We start from the raw sequence: 27,795 nt of genomic DNA on the forward strand, positions 1-27,795 counted from the left end.
TGAAGGCAGCCAGGGGTCTTGAAGGCAGCCAGGGGTCTTGAAATCAGCCAGAGGTCTTAAAGGCAGACAGGGGTCTTGAAGACAGCAGGGGTCTTGAAGGCAGCCTGGGGTCTTGAAGGCAGCCTGGGGTCTTGAAGGCAGCCAGGGGTCTTGAAGGCAGCCAGGGGTCTTGAAGGCAGCCAGGGGTCTTGAAGACAGCCAGAGGTCTTGAAGGCAGCAGGGGTCTTGAAGGCAGCCAGGGGTCTTGAAGGCAGCCAGGGGTCTTGAAGGCAGCCAGGGGTCTTGAAGGCAGCCAGGGGTCTTGAAGGCAGCCAGGGGTCTTGAAGGCAGCCTGGGGTCTTGAAGGCAGCCTATGGTCTTGAAGGCAGCCAGGGGTGTTGAAGACAGCCAGGGGTGTTGAAGGCAGCCAGGGGTCTTGAAGGCAGCCAGGGGTCTTGAAGGCAGCCAGAGGTCTTAAAGGCAGACAGGGGTCTTGAAGACAGCAGGGGTCTTGAAGGCAGCCTGGGGTCTTGAAGGCAGCACGGGGTCTTGAAGGCAGCCAGGGGTGTTGAAGGCAGCAATGGGTGTTGAAAGCAGCCAGGGGTCTTGAAGACAGCCAGAGGTCTTGAAGGCAGCAGGGGTCTTGAAGGCAGCCAGGGGTATTGAAGGCAGCCAGGGGTATTGAAGGCAGCCAGGGGTATTGAAGGCAGCCAGGGGTATTGAAGGCAGCCAGGGGTATTGAAGGCAGCCAGGGGTGTTGAAGGCAGCCAGGGGTATTGAAGGCAGCCAGGGGTATTGAAGGCAGCCAGGGGTTTTGAAGACAGCCAAGGGTCTTGAAGGCAGCCAGGGGTGTTGAAGGCAGCCAGGGGTGTTGAAGGCAGCCAGGGGTGTTGAAGGCAGCCAGGGGTGTTGAAGGCAGCCAGGGTTGTTGAAGGCAGCCAGGGGTGTTGAGGGCAGCCAGGGTTGTTGAAGGCAGCCAGGGGCGTTGAAGGCAGTCAGAGGTGTTGAAGGCAGCCAGGGGTGTTGAAGGCAGCCAGGGGTGTTGAAGGCAGCCAAGGGTGTTGAAGGCAGCCAGGGGTGTTGAAGGCAGCCAGGGGTGTTGAAGGCAGCCAGGGGAGTTGAAGGCAGCCAGGGGTGTTGAAGGCAGCCAGTTGTCTTGAAGGCAGCCAGGGGTGTTGAAGGCAGCCAGAGGTGTTGAAGGCAGCCAGGGGTGTTGAAGGCAGCCACGGGTGTTGAAGGCAGCCAAGGGTGTTGAAGGCAGCCAGGGCTGTTGAAGGCAGCCAGGGGTGTTGAAGGCAGCCAGGGGTCATAAAGGCAGCCAGGGGTCTTAAAGGCAGCCAGGGGTATTGAAGGCAGCCAGGAGTGTTGAAGGCAGAGAGGGGTGTTGAAGGCAGCCAGGGGTCTTAAAGGCAGACAGGGGTCTTGAAGGCAGCCAGGGGTCTTGAAGGCAGCCAGGGGTCTTGAAGGCAGCCAGGGGTCTTGAAGGCAGCCTGGGGTCTTGAAGGCAGCAAGGGGTGTTGAAGACAGTCAGGGGTGTTGAAGGCAGCCAGGGGTCTTGAAGGCAGCCAGGGGTCTTGAAGGCAGCCAGAGGTCTTAAAGGCAGACAGGGGTCTTGAAGACAGCAGGGGTCTTGAAGGCAGCCTGGGGTCTTCAAGGCAGCCTGGGGTCTTGAAGGCAGCCAGGGGTCTTGAAGGCAGCCAGGGGTCTTGAAGGCAGCCAGGGGTCTTGAAGACAGCCAGAGGTCTTGAAGGCAGCAGGGGTCTTGAAGGCAGCCGGGGGTCTTGAAGGCAGCCAGGGGTCTTGAAGGCAGCCAGGGGTCTTGAAGGCAGCCAGGGGTCTTGAAGGCAGCCAGGGGTCTTGAAGGCAGCCAGGGGTCTTGAAGGCAGCCAGGGGTGTTGAAGGCAGCCAGGGGTGTTGAAGGCAGCCAGGGGTGTTGAAGGCAGCCAGGGGTGGTGAAGGCAGCCAGAGGGGTTGAAGGCAGCCAGAGGTCTTGAAGGCAGCAGGGGTCTTGAAGGCAGCCAGGGGTCTTGAAGGCAGCCAGGCGTGTTGAAGGCAGCCAGGGGTGTTGAAGGCAGCCAAGAGTGTTGAAAGCAGCCAGGGGCGCTGAAGGCAGCCAGAGGTGTTGAAGGCAGCCAGCGGTGTTGAAGGTAGCCAGGGGTGTTGAAGGCAGCCAGGGGTGTTCGAGGCAGACAGGGGTCTTGAAGGCAGCCAGGGGTGTTGAAGGCAGCCAGGGGTGTTGAAGGCAGCCAGGGGAGTTGAAGGCAGCCAGGGGTGTTGAAGGCAGCCAGGGGTGTTGAAGGCAGCCAGGGGTGTTGAAGGCAGCCAGGGGTGTTGAAGGCAGCCAGGGGTGTTGAAGGCAGCCAGGGGTGTTGAAGGCAGCCAGGGGACTTGAAGGCAGCCAGGGGTCTTAAAGGCAGTCAGGGGTCTTGAAAACAGCCAGGGATATTGAAGGCAGCCAGGGGTCTTGAAGGCAGCCAGGGGTCTTGAAGGCAGCCAGGCGTCTTAAAGGCAGACAGGGGTCTTGAAGGCAGCCAGGGGTCTTGAAGGTAGTCAGGGGTCTTGAAGGCAGCCAGGGGTGTTGAAGGCAGCCAGGGGTGTTGAAGGCAGCCAGGGGTGTTGAAGGAAGCCAGGGGTGTTGAAGGCAGAAAGGGGTGTTGAAGGCAGCCAGGGGTGTTGAAGGTAGACAGGGGTCTTGAAGGCAGCCAGGGTTCTTAAAGGCAGTCAGGGGTCTTGAAAACAGCCAGGGTAATTGAAGGCAGCCAGGGGTGTTGAAGGCAGCCAGGGGTGTTGAAGGCAGCCAGGGGTATTAAAGGCAGCCAGGGGTCTTGAAGGCAGCCAGGGTTCTTAAAGGCAGTCAGGGGTCTTGAAAACAGCCAGGGTAATTGAAGGCAGCCAGAGGTGTTGAAGGCAGAAAGGGGTGTTGAAGGCAGCCAGGGGTGTTGAAGGCAGCCAGGGGTGTTGAAGGCAGTCAGGGGTGTTGAAGGCAGCCAGAGGTGTTGAAGGCAGCCAGGGGTGTTGAAGGTAGCCTGGGGTCTTGAAGGCAGCCAGGGGTGTTGAAGGCAGCCAGGGATATTGAAGGCAGCCAGGGGTGTTGAAGGCTGCCAGGGGTGTTGAAGGCAGCCAGAGGTGTTGAAGGCAGCCAGAAATGTTGAAGGCAACCAGAGGTGTTGAAGGCAGCCAGGGGTGTTGAAGGCAGCCAGAGGTGTTGAAGGCAGCCAGGGGTGTTGAAGGCAGCCAGGAATGTTGAAGACAACCAGGGACGTTGAAGGCAGCCAGGGATGTTGAAGGCAGCCAGGGGCGTTGAAGGCAGCCAGAGGTGTTGAAGGCAGCCTGGGGTGTTAAAGTCAGTCGGGGTGTTGAAGGCAGCCAGGGGTGTTGAAGGCAGCCAGGGGTGTTGAAGGCAGCCAGTGGTGTTGAAGGCAGCCAGGGGTATTGAAGGCAGCCAGGGGTGTTGAAGGCAGCCTAGGGTGTTGAAGGCAGCCAGGGGTGTTGAAGGCAGCCAGGGGTGTTGAAGGCAGCCAGGGGTGTTGAAGGCAGCCAGGGGTGTTGAAGGCAGCCAGGGGTGTTGAAGGCAGCCAGGGGTCTTAAGGCAGCCAGGGGTATTGAAGGCAGCCAGGGGTGTTGAAGGCAGCCAGGGGTGTTGAAGGCAGCCAGGGGTCTTAAAGGCAGACAGGAGTCTTGAAGGCAGCCAGGGGTCTTAAAGGCAACCAGGGGTCTTGAAGGCAGCCAGAGGTGTTGAAGGCAGCCAGGGGTGTTGAAGGTAGCCTGGGGTCTTGAAGGCAGCCAGGGGTGTTGAAGGCAGCCAGGGATATTGAAGGCAGCCAGGGGTGTTGAAGGCAGCCAGGGGTGTTGAAGGCATCCAGGGGTGTTGAAGGCAGCCAGGGGTGTTGAAGGCAGCCAGGGGTGTTGAAGGCAGCCAGGGGTGTTGAAGGCAGCCAGGGGTCTTGAAGGCAGCCAGGGGTGTTGAAGGCAGGCAGGGGTGTTGAAGGCAGCCAGGGATCTTGAAGGCAGCCAGAGGTGTTGAAGGCAGCCAGGGGTGTTGAAGGCAGCCAGGGGTGTTGAAGGCAGCCAGGGGTGTTGAAGGCAGCCAGTGGTGTTGAAGGCAGCCAGGGGTATTGAAGGCAGCCAAAGGTGTTGAAGGCAGCCAAGGGTGTTGAAGGCAGCCAGGGGTGTTGAAGGCAGCCAGGGGTGTTGAAGGCAGCCAGGGGTGTTGAAGGCAGCCAGGGGTGTTGAAGGCAGCCAGTTGTCTTGAAGGCAGCCAGGGGTGTAGAAGGCAGCGAGAGGTGTTGAAGGCAGCCAGGGGTGTTGAAGGCAGCCAGGGGTGTTGAAGGCAGCCTAGGGTGTTGAAGGCAGCCAGGGCTGTTGAAGGCAGCCAGGGGTGTTGAAGGCAGCCAGGGGTCATAAAGGCAGCCAGGGGTCTTAAAGGCAGCCAGGGGTATTGAAGGCAGCCAGGGGTGTTGAAGGCAGCCAGGGGTGTTGAAGGCAGCCAGGGGTCTTAAAGGCAGACAGGGGTCTTGAAGGCAGCCAGGGGTCTTAAAGGCAACCAGGGGTCTTGAAGGCAGCCAGGGGTCTTGAAGGCAGGCAGGGTTCTTGAAGGCAGCCAGGGGTCTTGAAGGCAGCCAGGGGTCTTGAAGGCAGCCTGGGGTCTTGAAGGCAGCCAGGGGTGTTGAAGACCGCCAGGGGTGTTGAAGGCAGCCAGGGGTCTTGAAGGCAGCCAGGGGTCTTGAAGGCAGCCAGAGGTCTTAAAGGCAGACAGGTGTCTTGAAGACAGCAGGGGTCTTGAAGGCAGCCTGGGGTCTTGAAGGCAGCCTGGGGTCTTGAAGGCAGCCAGGGGTCTTGAAGGCAGCCAGGGGTCTTAAAGGCAGCCAGGGGTCTTGAAGACAGCCAGAGGTCTTGAAGGCAGCAGGGGTCTTGAAGGCAGCCAGGGGTCTTGAAGGCAGCAAGGGGTCTTGAAGGCAGCCAGGGGTCTTGAAGGCAGCCAGGGGTCTTGAAGGCAGCCAGGGGTCTTGAAGGCAGCCAGGGGTCTTTAAGGCAGCCTGGGGTCTTGAAGGCAGCCTGGGGTCTTGAAGGCAGCCAGGGGTGTTGAAGACAGCCAGGGGTGTTGAAGGCAGCCAGGGGTTCTTGAAGGCAGCCAGAGGTCTTAAAGGCAGACAGGGGTCTTGAAGACAGCAGGGGTCTTGAAGGCAGCCTGGGGTCTTGAAGGCAGCCTGGGGTCTTGAAGGCAGCCAGGGGTGTTGAAGGCAGCAATGGGTGTTGAAAGCAGCCAGGGGTCTTGAAGACAGCCGGAGGTCTTGAAGGCAGCAGGGGTCTTGAAGGGAGCCAGGGGTCTTGAAGGCAGCCAGGGGTCTTAAAGGCAGACAGGGGTCTTGAAGGCAGCCAGGGGTGTTGAAGGCAGCCAGGGGTGTTGAAGGCAGCCAGGGGAGTTGAAGGCAGCCAGGGGTGTTGAAGGCAGCCAGGGGTGTTGAAGACAGCCAGGGGTGTTGAAGGCAGCCAGGGGTGTTGAAGGCAGCCAGGGGTTCTTGAAGGCAGCCAGAGGTCTTAAAGGCAGACAGGGGTCTTGAAGACAGCAGGGGTCTTGAAGGCAGCCTGGGGTCTTGAAGGCAGCCTGGGGTCTTGAAGGCAGCCAGGGGTGTTGAAGGCAGCAATGGGTGTTGAAAGCAGCCAGGGGTCTTGAAGACAGCCAGAGGTCTTGAAGGCAGCAGGGGTCTTGAAGGGAGCCAGGGGTCTTGAAGGCAGCCAGGGGTCTTAAAGGCAGACAGGGGTCTTGAAGGCAGCCAGGGGTGTTGAAGGCAGCCAGGGGTGTTGAAGGCAGCCAGGGGAGTTGAAGGCAGCCAGGGGTGTTGAAGGCAGCCAGGGGTGTTGAAGGCAGCCAGGGGTGTTGAAGGCAGCCAGGGGTCTTAAAGGCAGTCAGGGGTCTTGAAAACAGCAAGGGGTATTGAAGGCAGCCAGGGGTCTTGAAGGCAGCCAGGGGTGTTGAAGGCAGCCAGGCGTCTTAAAGGCAGACAGGGGTCTTGAAGGCAGCCAGGGTTCTTGAAGGCAGTCAGGGGTCTTGAAAACAGCCAGGGTAATTGAAGGCAGCCAGGGGTGTTGAAGGCAGAAAGGGGTGTTGAAGGCAGCCAGGGGTGTTGAAGGCAGCCATGGGTGTTCAAGGCAGCCATGGGTGTTGAAGGCAGCCAGGGATGTTGAAGGCAGCCAGGGGTGTTGAAGGCAGCCAGGGGTGTTGAAGGCAGCCAGGGGTGTTGAAGGCAGTCTTGGGTGTTGAAGGCAGCCAAAGGTGTTGAAGGCAGCCAGGGGTGTTGAAAGCAGTCAGGGGTGTTGAAGGCAGCAAGGGGTGTTGAAGACAGGCAGGGGTGTTGAAGGCTGCCAGGGGTGTTGAAAGCAGCCAGGGGTGTTGAAGGCAGTCAAGGGTGTTGAAGGCAGCCAGGGGTGTTGAAGGCTGCCAGGGGTGTTGAAGGCTGCCAGGGGTGTTGAAGGCAGCCAGGGGTGTTGAAGGCAGTCAGGGGTGTTGAAGGCAGCCAGGGGTGTTGAAAGCAGCCAGGGGTGTTGAAGGCGGCCAGGGGTGTTGAAGGCAGCCATGGGTGTTGAAGGCAGTCTGGGGTGTTGAAGGCAGCCAAAGGTGTTGAAGGCAGCCAGGGGTGTTGAAAGCAGTCAGGGGTGTTGAAGGCAGCCAGGGGTGTTGAAGACAGCCAGGGGTGTTGAAGACAGCTAGGGGTGTTGAAGGAAGCCAGGGGTGTTGAAGGCAGCTAGGGGTGTTGAAGGCAGCCAGGGGTGTTGAAGGCAGCCAGGGGTCTTGAAGGCAGCCAGGGGTGTTGAAGGCAGCCAGGGGTCTTGAAGGCAGCCAGGGGTGTTGAAGGCAGCCAGGGGTGTTGAAGGCAGTCAGGGGTGTTGAAGGCAGCCAGGGGTGTTAAAGGCAGCCAGGGGTGTTGAAGGTAGCCAGGGGTGTTGAAGGCAGTCAGGGGTGTTGAAGGCAGCCAGGTGTGTTGAAGGCAGCCAGGGGTGAAGAAGGCAGCCAGGGGTGTTGAAGGCAGCCAGGGGTGTTGAAGGCAGCCAGGGGTGTTGAAGGCAGCCAGGGGTGTTGAAGGCAGCCAGGGGTGTTGAAGGCAGTCAGGGGTGTTGAAGGCAGCCAGGGGTGTTGAAGTCAGCCAGGAGTGTTGAAGGCAGCCAGGGGTGTTGAAGGCAGCCAGGGGTGTTGAAGGCAGCCAGGGGTGTTGAAGGCGGCCAGGGGTGTTGAAGTCAGCCAGGGGTGTTGAAGGCAGCCAGGGGTGTTGAAGGCAGCCAGAGGTGTTGAAAGCAACCAGGGGTGTTGAAGGCAGCCAGGGGTTTTGAAGGCAGGCAGGGGTGTTGAAGGCATCCAGGGGTGTTGAAGGCAGCCTGGGGTGTTGAAGGCAGCCAGGGGTGTTAAAGGCAGCCAGGGGTATTGAAGGCAGCCAGGGGTTTTGAAGGCAGCCAGGGGTGTTAAAGGCAGCCAGGGGTGTTGAAGGCAGCCAGGGGTGTTGAAGGCAGCCAGGGGTTTTGAAGGCAGCCAGGGGTGTTGAAGGCAGCCAGGGGTGTTGAAGGCAGCCAGGGGTGTTGAAGGTAGCCTGGGGTCTTGAAGAAAGCCAGGGGTGTTGAAGGCAGCCAGGGGTGTTGAAGGCAGCCAGGGGTGTTGAAGGCGGCCAGAGGTGTTGACGGGAGCCAGGGGTGTTGAAGGCAGCCAGGGGTGTTGAAGGCAGCCAGTGGTGTTGAAGGCAGCAAGGGGTGTTGAAGGCAGCCAGGGGTGTTGAAGGCAGCCAGTGGTGTTGAAGGCAGCCAGGGGTGTTGAAGGCAGCCAGGGGTGTTGAAGGCAGCCAGGGGTGTTGAAGGCAGCCAGTGGTGTTGAAGGCAGCCAGTGGTGTTGAAGGCAGCCAGGGGTGTTGAAGGCAGCCAGTGGTGTTGAAGGCAGCCAGGGGTGTTGAAGGCAGCCAGGGGTGTTGAAGGCAGCCAGGGGTGTTGAAGGCAGCCAGGGGTGTTGAAGGCAGCCAGGGGTCTATTGGTCCACTGGAACAATTTAGAAGTTCCCAGCAAAAATAAGCCCATTTAATTTTTTTAATTCCGAGCAAACAAACACATAATAACAATCTTCTGTATGCGTATTATCCACAATTGTAACGTAATCTGTTACGTCAGGTGACGTGTTCTTAGCGATCAGAAGAAACCGCTACGTCAGGTGACGTGTTCTTAGCGACCAGAAGAATCCGCTACGTCAGGTGACGTGTTCTTAGCGACCAGAAGAAACCGCTACGTCATGTGACGTGTTCTTAGCGACCAGAAGAAACCGCTACGTCAGGTGACGTGTTCTTAGCGACCAGAAGAAACCGCTACGTCAGGTGACGTGTTCTTAGCGACCAGAAGAAACCGCTACGTCAGGTGACGTGTTCTTAGCGACCAGAAGAAACCGCTACGTCAGGTGACGTGTTCTTAGCGACCAGAAGAAACCGCTACGTCAGGTGACGTGTTCTTAGCGACCAGAAGAAACCGCTACGTCAGGTGACGTGTTCTTAGCGACCAGAAGAAACCGCTACGTCAGGTGACGTGTTCTTAGCGACCAGAAGAAACCGCTACGTCAGGTGACGTGTTCTTAGCGACCAGAAGAAACCGCTACGTCAGGTGACGTGTTCTTAGCGACCAGAAGAAACCGCTACGTCAGGTGACGTGTTCTTAGCGACCAGAAGAAACCGCTACGTCAGGTGACGTGTTCTTAGCGATCAGAAGAAACCGCTACGTCAGGTGACGTGTTCTTAGCGACCAGAAGAAACCGCTACGTCAGGTGACGTGTTCTTAGCGACCAGAAGGAACCGCTACGTCAGGTGACGTGTTCTTAGCGACCAGAAGAAACCGCTACGTCAGGTGACGTGTTCTTAGCGACCAGAAGAAACCGCTACGTCAGGTGACGTGTTTTTAGCGACCAGAAGAAACCGCTACGTCAGGTGACGTGTTCTTAGCGACCAGAAGAAACCGCTACGTCAGGTGACGTGTTCTTAGCGACCAGAAGAAACCGCTACGTCAGGTGACGTGTTCTTAGCGACCAGAAGAAACCGCTACGTCAGGTGACGTGTTCTTAGCGACCAGAAGAAACCGCTACGTCAGGTGACGTGTTCTTAGCGACCAGAAGAAACCGCTACGTCAGGTGACGTGTTCTTAGCGACCAGAAGAAACCGCTACGTCAGGTGACGTGTTCTTAGCGACCAGAAGAAACCGCTACGTCAGGTGACGTGTTCTTAGCGACCAGAAGAAACCGCTACGTCAGGTGACGTGTTTTTAGCGACCAGAAGAAACCGCTACGTCAGGTGACGTGTTCTTAGCGACCAGAAGAAACCGCTACGTCAGGTGACGTGTTCTTAGCGACCAGAAGAAACCGCTACGTCAGGTGACGTGTTCTTAGCGACCAGAAGAAACCGCTACGTCAGGTGACGTAGGGATGGAGATTAAATCTTATAGTTTGTCTACAACCCGATGTGTGGGTGGGTGTGTGGGAGAGTGTGTGGGAGAGTGTGTGGGAGAGTGTGTGGGAGAGTGTGTGGGAGAGTGTGTGGGAGAGTGTGTGGGTGAGTGTGTGGGTGGGTGTGTGGGAGAGTGTGTGGGTGGGTGTGTGGGAGAGTGTGTGGGTGGGTGTGTGGGAGAGTGTGTGGGAGAGTGTGTGGGAGAGTGCGTGGGAGAGTGTGTGGGAGAGTGTGTGGGAGAGTGTGTGGGTGAATGTGTGGGTGAGTGTGTGGGAGAGTGTGTTGGTGGGTGTGTGGGAGAGTGTGTGGGTGGGTGTGTGGGAGAGTGTGTGGGTGGGTGTGTGGGAGAGTGTGTGGGTGGGTGTGTGTGAGAGTGTGTGGGTGGGTGTGTGTGAGAGTGTGTGGGTGGGTGTGTGGGAGAGTGTGTGGGTGAGTGTTGTGGGAGAGTGTGTGGGTGGGTGTGTTGGAGAGTGTGTGGGTGGGTGTGTGTGAGAGTGTGTGGGTGAGTGTGTGGGAGAGTGTGTTGGTGGGTGTGTGGGAGAGTGTGTGGGTGGGTGTGTGGGAGAGTGTGTGGGTGGGTGAGTGGGAGAGTGTGTGGGTGGGTGTGTAGGAGAGTGTGTGGGTGAGTGTGTGGGTGGGTGTGTGGGAGAGTGTGTGGGTGAGTGTGTGGGAGAGTGTGTGGGTGAGTGTGTGGGAGAGTGTGTGGGTGGGTGTGTGGGAAAGTGTGTGGGAGAGTGTGTGGAGAGTGTGTGGGTGAGTGTGTGGGAGAGTGTGTGGGTGGGTGTGTGGGAGAGTCTGTGGGTGGGTGTGAATGAGAGCGTGTGGGTGGGTGTGAGGGAGAGTGTGTGGGTGAGTGTGTGGGAGAGTGTGTGGGTGGGTGTGTGGAGAGTGTGTGGGTGGGTGTGAGGGAGAGTGTATGGGTGAGTGTGTGGGAGAGTGTGTGGGTGGGTGTGTGGGAGAGTCTGTGGGTGGGTGTGTGGGAGAGTGTGTGGGTGGGTGTGTGGGAGAGTGTGTGGGTGAGTGTGTGGGTGGGTGTGTGGGAGAGTGTGTGGTTGGGTGTGTGGGAGAGTGTGTGGGTGGGTGTGTGGGAGAGTGTGTGGGTGGGTGTGTGTGAGAGTGTGTGGGTGAGTGTGAGGGAGAGTGTGTGGGTGGGTGTGAGGGAGAGTGTGTGGGTGGGTGTGTGGGAGAGTGTGTGGGTGGGTGTGTGGGAGAGTGTGTGGGTGAGTGTGTGGGTGAGTGTTTGGGTGAGTGTGCAGGAGAGTGTGTGGGTGAGTGTGTGGGAGAGGGTGTGGGTGAGTGTGCGGGTGAGTGTGTGGGAGAGTGTGTGGGTGAGTGTGTGGGTGAGTGTGTGGGAGAGTGTGTGGGTGAGCGTGTGGGTGAGTGTATGGGTGAGCCTGCGGGAGAGTGTGTGGGTGAGTGTGTGGATGAGTGTGTGGGAGAGTGTGTGGGTGGGTGTGTGGGAGAGTTTGTGTGTGAGTGTGTGGGAGAGTGTGTGGGTGTGTGTGGGAGAATGTGTGGGTGAGTGTGTGGGAGAGTGTGTGGGTGAGTGTGTGGGAGAGTGTGTAGGTGGGTGTGTGGGAGAATGTGTGGGTGAGTGTGTGGGAGAGTGTGTGTGTGAGTGTATGGGAGAGTGTGTGGGTGGGTGTGTGGGAGAGTGTGTGGGTGGGTGTGTGGGAGAGTGTGTGGGTAGGTGTGTGGCAGAGTGTGTGGGTGGGTGTGTGGGAGAGTGTGTGGGAGTGTGTGTGGGTCCGTGAGTGGGAGAGTGTGTGGGTGAGTGTGTGTGAGTATGTGTGGGTGAGTGTGTGGGAGAGTGTGTGGGTGGGTGTGTGGGTGGGTGTGTGGGAGAGTGTGTGGGTGGGTGTGTGGGAGAGTGAGTGGGTGGGTGTGTGGGAGAGTGTGTGGGTGGGTGTGTGGGAGAATGTGTGGGTGAGTGTGTGGGAGAGTGTGTGGGTGAGTGTGTGGGAGAGTGTGTGGGTGGATGTGTGTGGGAGAGTGTGTGGGAGTGTGTGTGGGTCCGTGAGTGGGAGAGTGTGTGGGTGAGTGTGTGGGAGAATGTGTGGGTGAGTGTGTGGGAGAGTGTGTGGGTGAGTGTGTGGGAGAGTGTGTGGGTGGATGTGTGTGGGAGAGTGTGTGGGAGTGTGTGTGGGTCCGTGAGTGGGAGAGTGTGTGGGTGAGTGTGTGGGAGAATGTGTGGGTGAGTGTGTGGGAGAGTGTGTGGGTGGGTGTGTGGGTGGGTGTGTGGGAGAGTGTGTGGGTGGGTGTGTGGGAGAGTGTGTGGGTGGGTGTGTGGGAGAGTGTGTGGGTGAGTGTGTTGGTGAGTGTGTTGGTGAGTGTGTTGGTGAGTGTGTGGTTGGGTGTGTGGGAGAGTGTGTGGGTGGGTGTGTGGCAGTGTGCGTGGGTGTGTGGGAGTTTGGATGGGTGTGTGGGGAAGTGTGTGAATGGATGTGTGGGAGAGTATGTGGGTGGGTGTGTGGAAGAGTATGAGGGTAGGCGTGTGGGAGAGTTTGAGTATGATTGTGTGGGAGAGTGTGTGGTTAGGTGTGTGGTGAAGTAAGAGGGTGGATGTGTGGGAGAGTGTGTGGGTGGGTGTGTGGGAGAGTGTTAGTGGGTGTGTGGGAGAGTGTGTGGGGTGTGTGGAGTGTGTGGGTGAGTGTGTGTGAAAATGTGTGGGAGGGTGCGTGGGAGAGTGTTAGTGGGCGTGTGAGAGAGTGTGTGGGTGGGTGTGTGGGTGGGTGTGTGGGAGAGTGTGTGGGTGGGTGTGTGGGAGACTGTCGGTGGTTGTTTGGGACAGTGTGAGGGTGGGTGTGTGGGTATGCGTGTGGAAGTGTGAGGGTGGGTGTATGGGAGAGTGTGGGAGGGTGTGAGTTTAGGTGTGTGGGAGAGTGTGTTTGTGCTTGTGTGGGAGAGTGTGAGGGTGGGTGTGTGGAGGAATGTGAAGGTGGGTGCGTGAGTGTGAGGGTGGGTGTGTGAGTGGGTGTTTGGGAGAGTGTGAGTGTGGGTGTGTGGGAGAGTGAGGTTGGGTGTATGGAAGAGTGTGTGGGTGGGTGTGTGGAAGAGTGTGTGGGAGAGTGTGTGGTAGTGTGTGTGGGTGGGTGTGTGAGAGAGTGTGTGTGTGGGTGTGTGGGTGTGTTGGAGAGTGTGTGGGTGAGTGTGTTGGAGAGTGTGTGGTTGGGTGTGTGGGAGAGTGTGTGGGTGGGTGTGCGGGTGTGTTGGAGAGTGTGTGGGCGGGTGTGTGGGAGAGTGTGTGGGTGAGTGTGTTGACGAGTGTGTGGGTGAGTGTGTTGGTGAGTGTGTGGTTGGGTGTGTGGGAGAGTGTGTGGGTGGATGTGTGGCAGAGTGTGTGCGTGAGTGTGTGGGAGTTTGGATGGGTGTGTGGGAGAGTGTGTGAATGGATGTGTGGGAGAGTATGTGTGTGGATGTGTGGAAGAGTGTGAGGGTAGGTGTGTGGGAGAGTTTGAGTATGAGTACTCACCTATTTGTGGTTGCAGGGGTCGAGTCTTAGCTCCTGGCCCCGCCTCTTCACCGGTTGCTACTGGGCCCTCTCTCTCCCCGCTCCTTGAGCTTTATCAAACCTCGTCTTAAAACTGTGTATGGTTCCTGCCTCCACTACGTCATTATCTAGGCTATTCCACTGCCTTACAACTCTGTGACTGAAGAAATACTCCCTAATATCTCTCTGACTCATTTGTCTTCAACTTCCAATTGTGGCCTCTTGTTTCTGTGTCCCCTCCCTGGAACATCCTGTCTTTGTCCACCTTGTCTATTCCACGCAGTATTTTATATGTCGTTATCATGTCTCCCCTGACCCCTGTGTGGGAGAGTGTGAGGCTGTGTGTGAGAGTGTGTGGTTAGGTGTGTGGTAGAGTGAGAGGGTGGATGTGTGGGAGAGTGTGAGGGTGGGTGTGTGGAAGAGTGTGTGGGTGTGGAGTGTGTGTGGGTGAGTGTGTGGGAGGGTGTGTGGGAGGGTGTGTGGGAGTGTGTGTGGGAGTGTGTGTTGGTGGGTGTGTGGGAGAGTGTGAGGGTGGGTGTGTGGGAGAGTGTGTTGGTGGGTGTGTGGGAGAGTGTGAGGGTGGGTGTGTGGGAAAGTGTGTGGGCGGGTGTGTAGGAGTGTGTGTAGGTGGGTGTGTGGAAGAGTGTGAGGGTAGGTGTGTCTAAGAGTTTGAGTGTGAGTGTGTGGGAGAGTGTGAGGCTGTGTGGGAGAGTGTGTGGTTAGGTGTGTGGAAGAGTAAGAGGGTGGATGTGTGGGAGAGTGTGTTGGTGGGTGTGTGGGAGAGAGTGGGTGGGTGTGTGAGAGAGTGTGTGGGTGGGTGTGTTGAGTGTGTGTGGGTGGGTGTGTGTGGGTGTGTGTGTGGAAGGGTGTGTGGGTGAGTGTGTGGGAAAGTGTGTGGGTGGGTGTGTGAGAGTGTGTGTGAGAGTGTGTGTAGGTGGGTGTGTGTGGGAGTGTATGGGTGTGTGTGTGGAAGAGTGTGTGGGTGACTGCGTGGGAGAGTATGTATGAGTGTGTCGGAGTGTGGGTGGATGTGTGGAAGAATGTGTGGGTGGGTGTGTGGAAGAGTGTGTGGGTGGGTGTGTGGGTGTGTGGGAGAGTATGTGGGTGTGTGAGAGAGTGTGTAGGTGGGTGTGTGGGTGCGTGTGTGGAAGAGTGTGTGGGTGCGTGTGTGGGAGTGTGTGTGGGTGTGTGTGTGTGTGTAAGAGTGTGTGGGTGAGTGCGTGGGAGAGTATGTGGGTGTGTCGGGGTGTGGGTGGATGTGTGGAAGAGTGTGTGGGTGGGAATGTGGAAGAGTGTGTTGGTGGGTGTGTGGGAGAGTATGTGGGTGTGTGAGACAGTGTGTAGGTGGGTGTGTGGGTGCGTGTGTGGAAGAGTGTGTGGGTGGGTGTGTGGGAGTGTGTGTGGGTGTGTGTGTGTAAGAGTGTGTGGGTGAGTGCGTGGGAGAGTATGTGGGTGTGTCGGGGTGTGGGTGGGTGTGTGGAAGAGTGTGTGGGTGGTTGTGTGGAAGAGTGTGTGGGTGGGTGTGTGGGAGAGTATGTGGGTGTGTGAGAGAGTGTGTAGGTGGGTGTGTGGGTGCGTGTGTGGAAGAGTGTGTGGGTGTGTGTGTGGGAGAGTGTGTGGTTGGGTGTGAGGGAGAGTGTGTAGGTGGGTGTGTGGGAGTGTGTATGCGTGTGTGTGTGTGGAAGAGTGTGTGGGTGAGTGCGTGGGAGAGTATGTGGGTGTGTCGGAGTTTTGGTGGGTGTGTGGAAGAATGTGTGGTTGCGTGTGTGGAAGAGTGTGTGGTTGGGTGTGTGGGAGTGTGAGGGTTGGTGTGTGGGAGAGTGTGTGGGTGGGTGTATGGGAGAGTGTGGGAGAGTGTGTGTGTGGGTGTGTGTGTGTGGAAGAGTGTGTGGGTGAGTGCGTGGGAGAGTATGTGGGTGTGTCGGACTGTGGGTGGGTGTGTGGAAGAGTTTGTAGGTGGGTGTGTGGGAGAGTATGTGGGTGTGTGAGAGAGAGTATGTGGGTGGGTGTGTGGGAGACTGTGTGGGTGGGTGTGTGGGAGACTGTGAGGCTGGGTGTGCAGGAGATTGTGTGGGTGCGGTGTGGGAATGTGTGTGAGTGTGTGCTGTGGTAGTGGTCAGCAAAGTGAGCCTACGAAGGTGCAACAGGCTATTCCTCTTTCTTTGTGATTCAAAGCACACAGTTGGTTTCTAAGCAAATTTTTATGTTTTCTGTATGACTTCGGCCTTTTTGATAAAGTTGAGGTTTTTATAATTACACGGGTGCCTGTAAGAACTTTCTGGAACTTTTGAGGGATGTCTTTTAACATTGTTAATCAATCTAAGTAAAATTAACTCTGTTGACAACATCTGTTAATTGTGTTCATTCTGTTTGTGCAAGTTTTTTTCTTTATTTATTATTTGCTAATGTTCTGTATTTATATCACGAGTACCAGATAATCTCTCAGACAAAAATGCTATTCAAATTTCACACTTTCCATTCTTCAGTCTCATTTTGGCAGAGTTTATGTCAACTGCTTAGGATGCCATTTTTATCCTTGTAGTCAAACTGCACTCACGAAATGGCTTATGAAAAATACCTTGTAAGAAAAGAGAGTTGATGTTAGTTCCGTGTGGAGGAGCAAACCTTAAAAATATTGTGAGAAAAGAATATTATGCCACATATGCATGTTATATTCAGACAAATGTGATCTACACTGAAGTGCACATCATGCTTATTGTGATCTACACTGAGGTGCACATCATGCTTATTGTGAACTACACTGAAGTGCACATCATGCTTATTGTGATCTACACTTAAGTTCACATCATGCTTATTGTGAACTACACTGAAGTGCACATCATGCTTATTGTGAACTACACTGAGGTGCACATCATGCTTATTGTGATCTACACTGAGGTGCACATCATGCTTATTGTGAACTACACTGAAGTGTACATCATGCTTATTGTGAACTACACTGAAGTGCACATCATGCTTATTGTGAACTACACTGAAGTACACATCATGCTTATTGTGAACTACACTGAAGTGCACATCATGCTTATTGTGAACTACACTGAAGTGCACATCATGCTTATTGTGAACTACACTGAAGTGCACATCATGCTTATTGTGAAGTACACTGAAGTGCACATCATGCTTATTGTGAACTACACTGAAGTGCACATCATGCTTATTGTGAACTACACTGAAGTGCACATCATGCTTATTGTGATGTACACTGAAGTGCACATCATGCTTATTGTGATGTACACTGAAGTGCACATCATGCTTATTGTGAACTACACTGAAGTGCACATCATGCTTATTGTGATGTACACTGAAGTGCACATCATGCTTATTATGATGTACACTGAAGTGCACATCATGCTTATTATGATGTACACTGAAGTGCACATCATGCTTATTGTGAACTACACTGAAGTGCACATCATGCTTATTGTGATCTACACTGAAGTGCACATCATGCTTATTATGATGTACACTGAAGTGCACATCATGCTTATTATGATGTACACTGAAGTGCACATCATGCTTATTGTGAACTACACTGAAGTACACATCATGCTTATTGTGAACTACACTGAAGTGCACATCATGCTTATTGTGAACTACACTGAAGTGCACATCATGCTTATTGTGAACTACACTGAAGTGCACATCATGCTTATTGTGAACTACACTGCAGTGCACATCATGCTTATTGTGAACTACACTGAAGTGCACATCATGCTTATTGTGAACTACACTGAAGTGCACATCATGCTTATTGTGAACTACCCTGAAGTGCACATGAAACATATTGTGATGTACACTGAAGTGTGTTACACTTCAGTGTACATACATCATTTTCCGGATACGAATCCGAACGCATATTATTCCCGGCTAGGAGACAGGAGCAGGTGAGGTGTGTTTAGTTCTGTCCGACTCGGGTGGTGACGGAGGTGAAGTCATCATGTTTAGGCGGTAATTTTTGTAGTGTATACTATAGATGTTTGTGTTTAAGTGCTCTCATATTTATTTGTAAAGCCCTAGTATAGAGGGGCCTGTGTTTTGGAGAGTATTTAACGTTTCCACTGTAGGCTATGTAGCCTGCAGAAAGGGGGGTGTCTTGGAACCACCCCGTTCATAAATGTTCATTTATTTTGTTCAATTCAATAGTAGCAATGTACTAGTGAGTTAATGTGAACTGTAGTGTGGTGGTTTTCTTGGAGTAGATTGTAAGTTGTATATAAGTTACTGTTAATATTATATATATTTTTGTATAGGTGAGTTTGTTTGTCCTTCCATATACTATATTAATTATCTGCACTCATACTTAATTTGTATGAGTACATGCCGGCACGAGGTTCGCTGTGCTTTCAGAGTAATTTTACAACCCCTAGACAGCAGTGTAAGCAGCCTTTAGGAGCTAGGAATATTTTATTTAAGTTACGACATCAAAGTCGTAACAAGTGCACATCATGCTTATTGTGAACTACACTGAAGTGCACATCATGCTTATTGTGATCTACACTGAAGTGCACATCATGCTTATTGTGAACTACTAAATATATCTGAATGTTAATTTAAGCCAATTTTTTCGGTTATTTTTCTCTGTTGAGACTTTATGAAACACCACATTTTATTATCATGATTGGGTCCAAGTGTATGTTGGAGATCTCGAGTCCTACTGTATCATGTTAACTCACGTTAATATATGTTGGAGATCTCGAGTCCTACTGTATCATGTTAACTCACGTTAATATATGTATCATCAAGATGTAATTTTCTCTGTTAATTCAGGATGAACTTACTGTATTTTGTTATCATTGTTATTCTGTTAATAATTATTTAATATTTGTTATTCCCACAGTTTGACTTAACATGTGAGAGAACTTGGCTTGGTCCTCTTGCCGTCTCAGTGTACATGGCTGGTATGTTAATCGGAGCAATTGTTATCGGTGATTTTTCTGATCGCTTTGGAAGAAAAAAGGGAATGTTGCTTTCAGCACTTCTGATTGGTACTGGAGGGATTCTGAGTGCAGTGTCACCTAACTACTGTATGTTCCTGATCATGCGTTTCTTCACTGGTGCTGGAGGTATTGGACTCTTCCAGATCACGTTTGTCCAGGGTAAATACTTGCTCTTTTTTCCTTAGCCATTCTTGTAAACATTTCACAAATATATTTTTTTTCAGTTGTCAGTAATTTCCTAAATGTTTGTGAAGATCTGCTTTTTTTTTCTCATTTCCCTTTTATTTGCCTTTTTATTATTGACAAAGGTTTCCAACACTGCTCGATTTCGGAGCATTTATAAAATTAATTACAATGCTAATTATGTCAGAATACGTTCTTTATTTGCAGTATTTGATGAATTATTAAATCACATTGCCTGGTATTGTAAATAATGGCTTTCACTTATCGGTTTTTCGATTCCGTATATAAGTAGAACTGCAGACACATTCATCACCTTCAAAACTACCATTAGAAAACATTTTATCTCCCTGATACACCCCATCAACTAACTGCACGAATACCACCTGGTGGTTCACACTTACACTCACTCACCCATTTGACCATAAACAGAAATATTAATCTCAATCTTAAAATAGTGAATCCTATGATACTCCAGTACTGAAACTATGTACTGTGCCAAAACAAAAGCATTCACATTGCTAAACTCACAAACTAGTATTTAGTCACTTAGCCATAATACCAACTTACCTCATAATTTGTAATATTTTAAAATTAAGAATTAAACTAAGTCTGCCCGAAATGCCTAGCCATGCTAAGCGTTCTAGTGGTACACTCTGTAATCATTATTTAACTACATGTAAACCACACAATAACCAAATTCTGTAAACTCAGCATTGTAATCCTTATAGAGAATAAACTTTGAATTTGAATTTGAATTTGAATATATTAATGTTAAAGGGTTATCAGTGAGAGAGGAAGGTAATACGGAAGGTAGGGTAGTTGTCATTCGTTCACTTATCCTGACAGATTTTTTACACATGCACCAACTGGGAAAAAATACCGTGCTTGAAAACTGTGAAGAATCTCGGGGCCCAAGACTGTTCAACTGCTTCCCAGCATACATGAAGGGGATTACCATTAGACCCCTGGCTGTCTTCAAGCAGGCGCTGGACAGGCACCTACAGTCACTACCTGACCAGTCGGACTGTGGTTCGTATGTCAGTTTGCGTGTGGCCAGCAGTAACAGCCTGGTTGATCAGACCCTGATCCACCATGAGGCCTGGCCTCAGACCGAGCCGCAGGGGCGTTGACCCCCGAAACCCTCTCCAGGTAAACTCCAGGTATATATTTTTCGGGCCCTGGGAGTTACAAGGAGCAAAACAAGTTACGAGGATCAGCAATGGTGGGACACCACGAACTTTTTCCAGAGTTCTAGATGTGAACTACACTTCAGTGTACATCATGTTTACTGTGTTAAGGCACTAAAATATCAGTTTACTGAAGGTCATGGAAAGACTTCGTAGTCTGAGTTAAGGAGAAAAACAATCAAAATAGTGATCTAATATGATAGTTATTCAGGAGTTTGTACGACGATTTAAAAAGAAAGAAAATGGGAGTCTACCCAAAAATTCTTTCAAGTCTCGGACAGTGTGATTTAATGGAGATGAAAGAGATAGTAACTTGTATTCATCCACTGATGAGGCAGCGACTTCTGAGAGCAAGGCAGCTTCTACGGATCACGATGTTTTGAAGTTAGTTAATTTATTTTACCCAGAGGGAAGCGCTAAAACCGTAGGGGGTTCATGAAACACCAATATAATGAGAGAATCATATTTGACACAAGGAGTAAAACTTGTTCGGTTCCTTGGGTCTTGAGCTCCTCGCTGGCAAGGAAGTTCTCGACCCACGAAATTGTAATGACACGAATGCAAGCAAACCATACCACGGGTGGGGTTAGAATCCGCGATCAGAGAGTCACAAAACTCCAGACCGACGCACTAGCCAGTGGCTAGCGCGTCGGTCTGGAGTTTTGTGACTCTCTGATCGAGAGTTCTAACCCCACCCGTGTTATGGTTCCTTTTTTTTTTTAAGGAACCTCTCCTGAGGAGGAAGAAAATAACGGATGATTAAGTCCATGAACCAGTTACTGAGACTCTGACCACAAAATAGTTTGAGACAATGTTATTTAAATGTTTATCATGTAAGGGATTGTAGTCGACGTGTTTGCCAGTTTTAAATTATAACAATTAATTATTATAATGCAATCCATCAACCCTGTTTGTTTTTCCTTATAAAAAAAAAAAACAGTGGAGTACAATCATGGTTGTAATTATTAATGAACATCATTGCTTGAAAAATGACGGAATATAAATCAAGTGTGCCATGATTCTGTCTCCTCATAGGCCATCATTCAGTACCTGGACTATTTAAAAAATTAACGGAATTCAGATGCTTCCAAATCAATGGAAATATGCATTTTCTTCACCATATTGTTGCACTGTTATTTATCATCATCATCACTGTTCTCACCATCAAAGTGAAAACATGAGGGTTGAAGGACCTACTCCCTTTTATAATTAGGAACTTCTGCATCAGGCACAGACAAGGGGCCTGGAGGGAGCATAGATGGTATACCACATACAAGGGCCCTACCAGACCCATATGGGGCCAAGGCAAAGATGAGCACACTAGGAACAAATGAGAAGTCTGAAGATAATGAAGAGGCTATGAAACATGCAAAGATTCTAACAGACACCTGCTGGGGCCTGGAACAGCTCAGCAGGAAAGACAGTCCACTGGGCATAGGGGCCTCAGCCAGGGAAGGGCTTGAAGGAAGGAACGCTCTATTGGAAGGAACTAAAACATCTGAGAGGACGCAATGGGAGACACAGTGGGAGGATGAAAGGGCGAGATCAGTTTTTGTCTATGGGCTACAGGAAGTTGAAAGGGAAACTTATGATGAAAGGAAACAGGAGGAGAAAAAAGTTATTGAAGGTATCATGAAAGCAATGGGTGAGGGCGACATGACCCAGGTGACAATTTTTTGGAGAATTGGGTGGTTTGCAAGGGGACAGAAACGGCCTCTCAAAATAATTTTCAAGGCAGCATCAACTAGAACCATGATTCTGTAGGAGAAAGCACGACTGAGAGACAAACAAGAGTACCAGAGTATGTACCTCAAATGAGACAGAACACAAGAGGAAAGGTTGATACTGAAAAAGAGAGCACAAAAACGAAAGGAGGAACGAGAGGAAATGACAAAGATGAGCAGAAAAGCCCAGATGCAAGTGGAAGGGCAAACACACCCTCCAGAAACACCCCCAGAAGGACTCCAACCATGACAACCCCAAGGCAACTGAGTAATCTAAACCGACACTCACACACTGATCCCTCTGCCCCTACCCCCTACACCACAAACCCCACCCATACAGCAACCCCCCCATGGGAACACTGCCCCACCCCCACCACAACCCTCTGTAGGCACCCACCAGGGCTCCCAATCCCCCAACCCTAATCTTCTCCCAGGATCACAATATTAGAAAAGAAGTTGAAGGTTTGGTACATGAATGTGGATGGAATAACGAATAAATATGAGGAGTGGCATAAAAGAATCAATGAGAAGTCCCCAGACATCATAGCAGTCACAGAAACAAAACTCACTGAGACAATACCAGATGCAATCTTCCCACCAGGATATCATATCCTAAGGAAAAATAGAAAGAGCAGAGGGGGAGGAGGGGTTGTGCTGCTCATAAAAGACCGATGCAGATTTGAGGAACTGGAAGGCATGGACGAGACTGGAGGAATGGACTACATGTCATGTGGGTTTGATAACGTGGATGGGGTAAAAACACTCACATAGGCTGGTTAGAACATATAATTATAACGGAAAGTATGGGAAGCACCATCAGCCGCCCTGCCTCTCTCTGCTCTCTATCTCAGACAGACTCACCAGTGCCTAGAGGGTGAGAGGTTTTCAAAAACATGCTATGGTCAGCAGCAACGTGAATAACAGCCAGAGATTCACATAGACAGTTGGTAGTGAGTCATCTACTGGTAACTGGTTACTGGTAACTGGTACTACTGAGAGCTCGGCGACGCTAACGTATGTTATCCCGACATACAGCTAATTAGAGACGGCAGGTGTACGGCTTGGGCTGATTCTATACAATGTCAAAGTACACAACAATTGAACATTATAACATACATAAGTAGAATATTGAAATGGAAGCTTATGTAATTGATTATAATGAAACTTACTGTAATGAAACTGTAATACATTACAAGGTATGATATAGCACAACTCATCGAATGAAAGTCAACATTGGGATTACACAATAGAAGTGATAAAAAAATTTTTTTTTTTTGATCGATCGATCTGTATTCATGTGATCTACAGATTCTGAGGAAGAAATATATACAAAGAAAGAAGTGTTTAACAGAAAGGCAGACTTGGTGCACTCAAATCTAGACTGTTAAATCTCAGAATTTGGAGAGAACGTGAACACAAAAAAAAAGTTCTTGAATACTGATAAGTTGATGCTGTAATTATTTATCTATACAGGTTATTTACATTTAACCCCAACTCTGCTAGGGTGAGATTGACATATGCAGAATGGGTGTCATCTCTGGGAGAATCAAACTCTGTTGCACTGGCTAACTTATGCCGTATTTGAGGCAAATCTGAATTGGTAGTTACAAATGATACTTGAGGATTTCTCAATACCTGTCATGTACGTAGGGAATAACGACATTCAGGTTGATCGTCTGACTGAGTATTAGAGGTAGAGAGTACAGGATCAGAAGGATTGTCAGAGTCTGTCACATTAGTCTGGGTTGGAACATCATTATCATCACATACTAACTTCATGTGATCTAAATGCGATTCTTTATACTGACCAGTACTAATTTCTCTAACCTTATACTTATTACCAGTGATATGTTCAACTACTCGATGAGGACCAACAAACTTTTGATCAAGCTTAGGCATTGCAAACGTTTTGTTAAAGTTAGTCAGCATAACTCTCGAATCTACTTTGATTTTGGACGGCTTTGCTCGAGTGTTTGCGACTCTTGTAAATTCTGCTGTTGATTTATGAAGTGTTTCACGGATTCTTCAAAAGACGCTTTGAGCTAGGCTGGTACGAGTTGCTATGAAATCATCAGGGTTGTAATTAGGTTTCGGATTAGAATATAGCAATTCATAAGGCATGCGTTTATTTACACCGTACAGTGCATAATGTGGAGTGTCACCTACACAAAACATTGTAAGCAGAATTTATGGCACATTGAACATCAGGTATAACTCCATCCCAAGTTTCACTATTGGGGTTGATAGTGGCTCTCAAGACATCTAGTACTTTCTTATTGGTTCGTCCGCTAACCCATTGCTGGCAGGATGATGAGGAACAATGGTGGATTTAGAGATCTTGTACAAGGTACACAAATTTTCAAGAATCTCATTACAGAATTCACCTCCATTATCTCTTACTAGGGACTTAGGGGTGGTATGCCTGCAGATAATGCGTTCTTTAAACGCTTTAGCTACTGTCTCGGCAGTCTTATCTGCAATAGGGACTAACTCACAATATCTGGTGAAATTGTCTACTATACCACACAGATGTTTGTTGCCCTGGAGGGAACATTGGAAATTAGTTAACAAATCTAGCGCAACTCTTTCCCACGGTTCGCTAGTAGTTGGATACACTTGGATTGGATTAGGACCATTAGCATTACCTTTATGTTGCATGCAGACACTACATTTCTTAACATACTCAGAAATATCAGTTGCCATACGAGGCCAAAAGTATTTCAATCTGGCTTGTTTTACTGAACGATCCATACCAGGGTGTGCAACACCTGGTACATCGTGAACTAGCTGTAAGGCTACATTCACTAGTGACTGTGGAATTACTAACTGGTATACTCTTCTGCTAGGAGTACCCAACTCGGCTGTTCGATACAGTAATTCTTGGTTCATGACAAAGTCACTGATGGGTGCTGGTGGCTTCACAGTCAGAATAAGATCTTCCTGGAGCAGAAATCGAATCACACCAGACCACATGGGATCTGTTCGTTCTTATTGGAGGAATGAACAAACTCGGTGGAGTGGATGATTCTCCCCGGTTGAAAAAAATAGCGCAAACACGCAATATGAGCAAGCGAGAAAACGGATCTATCTCTCACTGCAAGCACAGGGGAAAAGAAATGAACACGGTCGACAATACTGGTATTCATTCTGAGTCGCACACAGTGACAAGAGGTATCAACTATAAGGAGACTACACTTACGAACGTTAACAACGTGTGAAGGTTACTCGAGAAACAACTTTTTACATTACACGGATTACTGTCAACGAGGATAGTTTCACCATCTGGAACACAAGGAACAACAGCAACACTCGAGTGAGTACACTAACCACAGAAACGTCTTTCTGCAACGGCTTGTGACATCAGCAAGAGATGGCATAACTCATTACAAGTAACGTTCTTCACAAAGCGTCCCCTGGAAGGAACGACTACTTGAACAAGTCGCCATTGCAGGGATAGTAGTCTCAGTATCCAGGGTTGTCTGAGGTTCCTCTGCACGATATTGTGGCTGGATTCCAGACAGGAGTGACAGTGTTACTAGTGCCGGACCGCTCGGCTACGTTAATAGGTAATTCACAGAGGAACTTAATCTGAACTTCACATTCTGCAGCACTTTAACAAGTCTCAGATACAAGCTGTGAGAACAAACACATTGTCTAAGAGCTAGATATTGTCTTTCAGTCAGTAAGGGAATATTAGGACTGTGGATTGATTCATGTTTACTTGGACCGGCATGGTACACTAAGTGAGCATTCGAAAGTGACTGGGACAGTCTGTCAGTCGATAAGAAACTAGGACTGATGACAGAAGCAGCAGTAGCCTGAGAGGTCTGAGTGTCGCCATTCACTAAATTATCACTTGAAGGTATGTGAGGCATAATGGCAAAGAAGTTGCACAAAAACAAACAAGGCAAAAATAATGAATAATAAAAATGATACAAAATACTAAAATTAAAATAAAAGAGATGTAACTAATTCTGCAGAAGTAATAAAAAAATGTCTAAGATACACTGCAAGAGGAAGGACAACCCAATGTAAGGGACTGCTGGACAAGATAAAAATATACATTGAAATTTACAAGTAAAAATATTACTGGAGGCTGAATTAAATGCAAAATGAGCTGTCTTACTCTTGCTAATAAAGAAATTAACTAATAAAACTGTAAATCAATGTAAAAAGTATAAAATAAAATCACTAAATTGTATGCAAAGAGAGATAACTGGGAAATTTAAATATTTTCTAAGAGTTCATAAACAAAATTAAAATATAATACAAAGACAATATGAGGAAAAATAATAAAATGAAAAACAGGAGACTCGAACAGTAATGAACTGAGAATAATAATGGGTAAAAATATCAATAAAAGAAAATAATTCACTGCAGAACAAGTGCAACAAAATAATTCACTGCAGAACAAGTGCAACAAAATAATTCACTGCAGAACAAGTGCAACAAAATAATTCACTGCAGAACAAGTGCAACAAAATAATTCACTGCAGAACAAGTGCAACAAAATAATTCACTGCAGAACAACTGCAACAAAATAATTCACTGCAGAACAAGTGCAACAAAATAAGGTGCAGAAATAATCACTGCAGTAATAAAGTTACACTGGGAAAATTTTGGTTAAATAATAAAAATAAAAATATGAAGAAAAACTGAACACTTTAACTCTTAATTGTAAATTAAACAAAACAATTTACTCAAACAGAGAAAAAGAAAACAGTTTACGTTAAAAAGAAATTAAAATTACACTAAGCGTGAATTTGTTCAAAGAAATATGAAAAACACTCACGTAGGCTGGTTAGTACGTATAATTGTAATGGAAAGTATGGGAAGCACCATCAGCCGCCCTGCCTCTCTCTGCTCTCTATCTCAGACTGACCCACCACTGCCTAGAGGGTGAGCGGTGTTCAAAAACATGCTATGGTCAGCAGCAACGTGAATAACAGTCAGTGATTCACACAGACGGTTGGTAGTGAGTCATCTACTGGTAACTGGTTACTGGTAACCGGTACTACTGAGATACACAGTAGGTATACTTCAGTCTGGGGAACATAAGGTAGTCATTGCAGTGATGTATAATCCACCACCGAACTGCAGGCTAAGAGAGGAATATGCAGAGAGCAACAGAGCAATGGTAGGCACACTGGCCGAGGTGGCAAGAAGAGCTCACTCGAGCAGAGCAAAGTTGCTGGTTATGGGAGATTTCAACCACAGGGAGATCGATTGGGAAAAACTGGAGCCACACGGGGGTCCTGAAGCATGGAGAGCCAAGATGATGGACGTGGTACTGGAAAACCTTATGCATCAACATGTTAAGGACACTACCAGAGAGAGAGGGAAGGATGAACCAGCAAGACTGGACCTTCTGTTCACTCTGAGCAGTTCAGACATCAAGGACATCACATATGAGAGGCCCCTCGGAGCTACTGATCACATGGTTCTGTGTTTTGAATACATAGTAGAATTGCAAGTAGGGAGCATAACAGGAATTGGATGGGAAAAGCCAAACTATAAAAAAAGGTGACTACACAGTTATGAGGAACTTCCTGCAGGAGGTTCAGTGGGACAGAGAATTGGCAGGAAATTCAGTAAATGAAATGATGGAATATATAACAACAAAATGAAGGGATGCAGAGGAAAGGTTTGTCCTAAAGGGAAATAGAAATAATGGGAAGACTAAAGAGAGTCCTTGGTTTACCCAAAGGTGTAGGAAGGCAAAAACAGAGAATGGAAAAGATATAGGAGGCAAAGGACCCAGGAAAATAGAGAGACTAGTCAAAGAGCCAGAAATGAGTATGCACAAATAAGGAGGGAGGCCCAGCGACAGTACGAAAACGACATAGCATCGAAAGCCAAGTCTGACCCAAAACTGCTGTATAGCCACATTAGGAGGAAGACAACAGTCAAAAACCAGGTGATCAGGCTGAGTAAAGAAGGTGGGGAACTCACCAGAAGTGATCAAGAGGTATGTGACGAGCTCAACAAGAGATTTAAGGAAGTATTTACAGTGGAGCCAGGAAGGCCTCTGGGTGGACAGAACAGAGGGGGACGCCAACAAGGAATATACCAACAAGTGTTAAATGATATACAACTGAGGAGGAGGTGAAAAAGCTGCTAAAGGACCTTGATTAATCAAAGGCAATGGGACCAGATATCTCCCCATGGGACCTTAGAGAGGGAGCAGAAATGCTGTGTGTGTCACTAACCAAAATCTTCAACACATCCCTTGAAAATGAACAACTACCTGAGGTATGGAAGATGGCAAATGTAGTACCCATATTTAAAAAAAAGGAGACAGAAAAGAAGGACCTAACTACAGACCAGTGTCACTGACGTTCATAGTATGCAAAGTAATGGAGAAGATTATCAGGAGGAGAGTGGTGAAACAACTGGAACAGAACAAGAGTGCAAACACTAACCAACACGGATTTGTGGAAGGCAAATCCTGTGTCACAAACCTTCTGGAGTTTTATGATAAAGTAACAGAAGTAAGACACAAAAGAGAGGGGTGGGTTGATTGCATCTTCTTGGACTGCAAGAAGCTCTTTGACGCAGTTCTTCACAGGGGATTGGTGCAGAAGCTAGAGGATCAGGCACGTATAACCGGACGGGTACTGCAATGGATCGGAGAATATCTGACAGGGAGGCAACAACGAGTCATGGTATGTGATGAGGTATCACACTGGGCACCTGTGACGAGCGGGGTCCCACAGGGGTCAGTCCTAGGACCAGTGCTATTTCTGGTATATGTGAATGACATGATGGAAGGGTTAGACTCAGAAGTGTCACTGCTCGCCGATAATGTGAAGTTAA

General features: G+C 49.8%; 1 protein-coding gene across 1 annotated transcript in view; it reads left to right on the forward strand.

The window, feature by feature from the left end:
- LOC128700221 (organic cation transporter protein-like) overlaps positions 1 to 27,795 on the forward strand; it is a 205,704-nt gene that overhangs the window by 18,730 nt on the left and 159,179 nt on the right. The window contains exon 3 of the mRNA XM_070100826.1: positions 17,786 to 18,044. Within this exon, the coding sequence (XP_069956927.1) occupies positions 17,786 to 18,044 (259 nt within the window). The remainder of the gene's footprint in view (positions 1 to 17,785; positions 18,045 to 27,795) is intronic.

Source organism: Cherax quadricarinatus, chromosome 74 (assembly GCF_038502225.1).
Source record: "Cherax quadricarinatus isolate ZL_2023a chromosome 74, ASM3850222v1, whole genome shotgun sequence".
Classification (NCBI taxonomy): Eukaryota; Metazoa; Arthropoda; class Malacostraca; order Decapoda; family Parastacidae; genus Cherax; species Cherax quadricarinatus.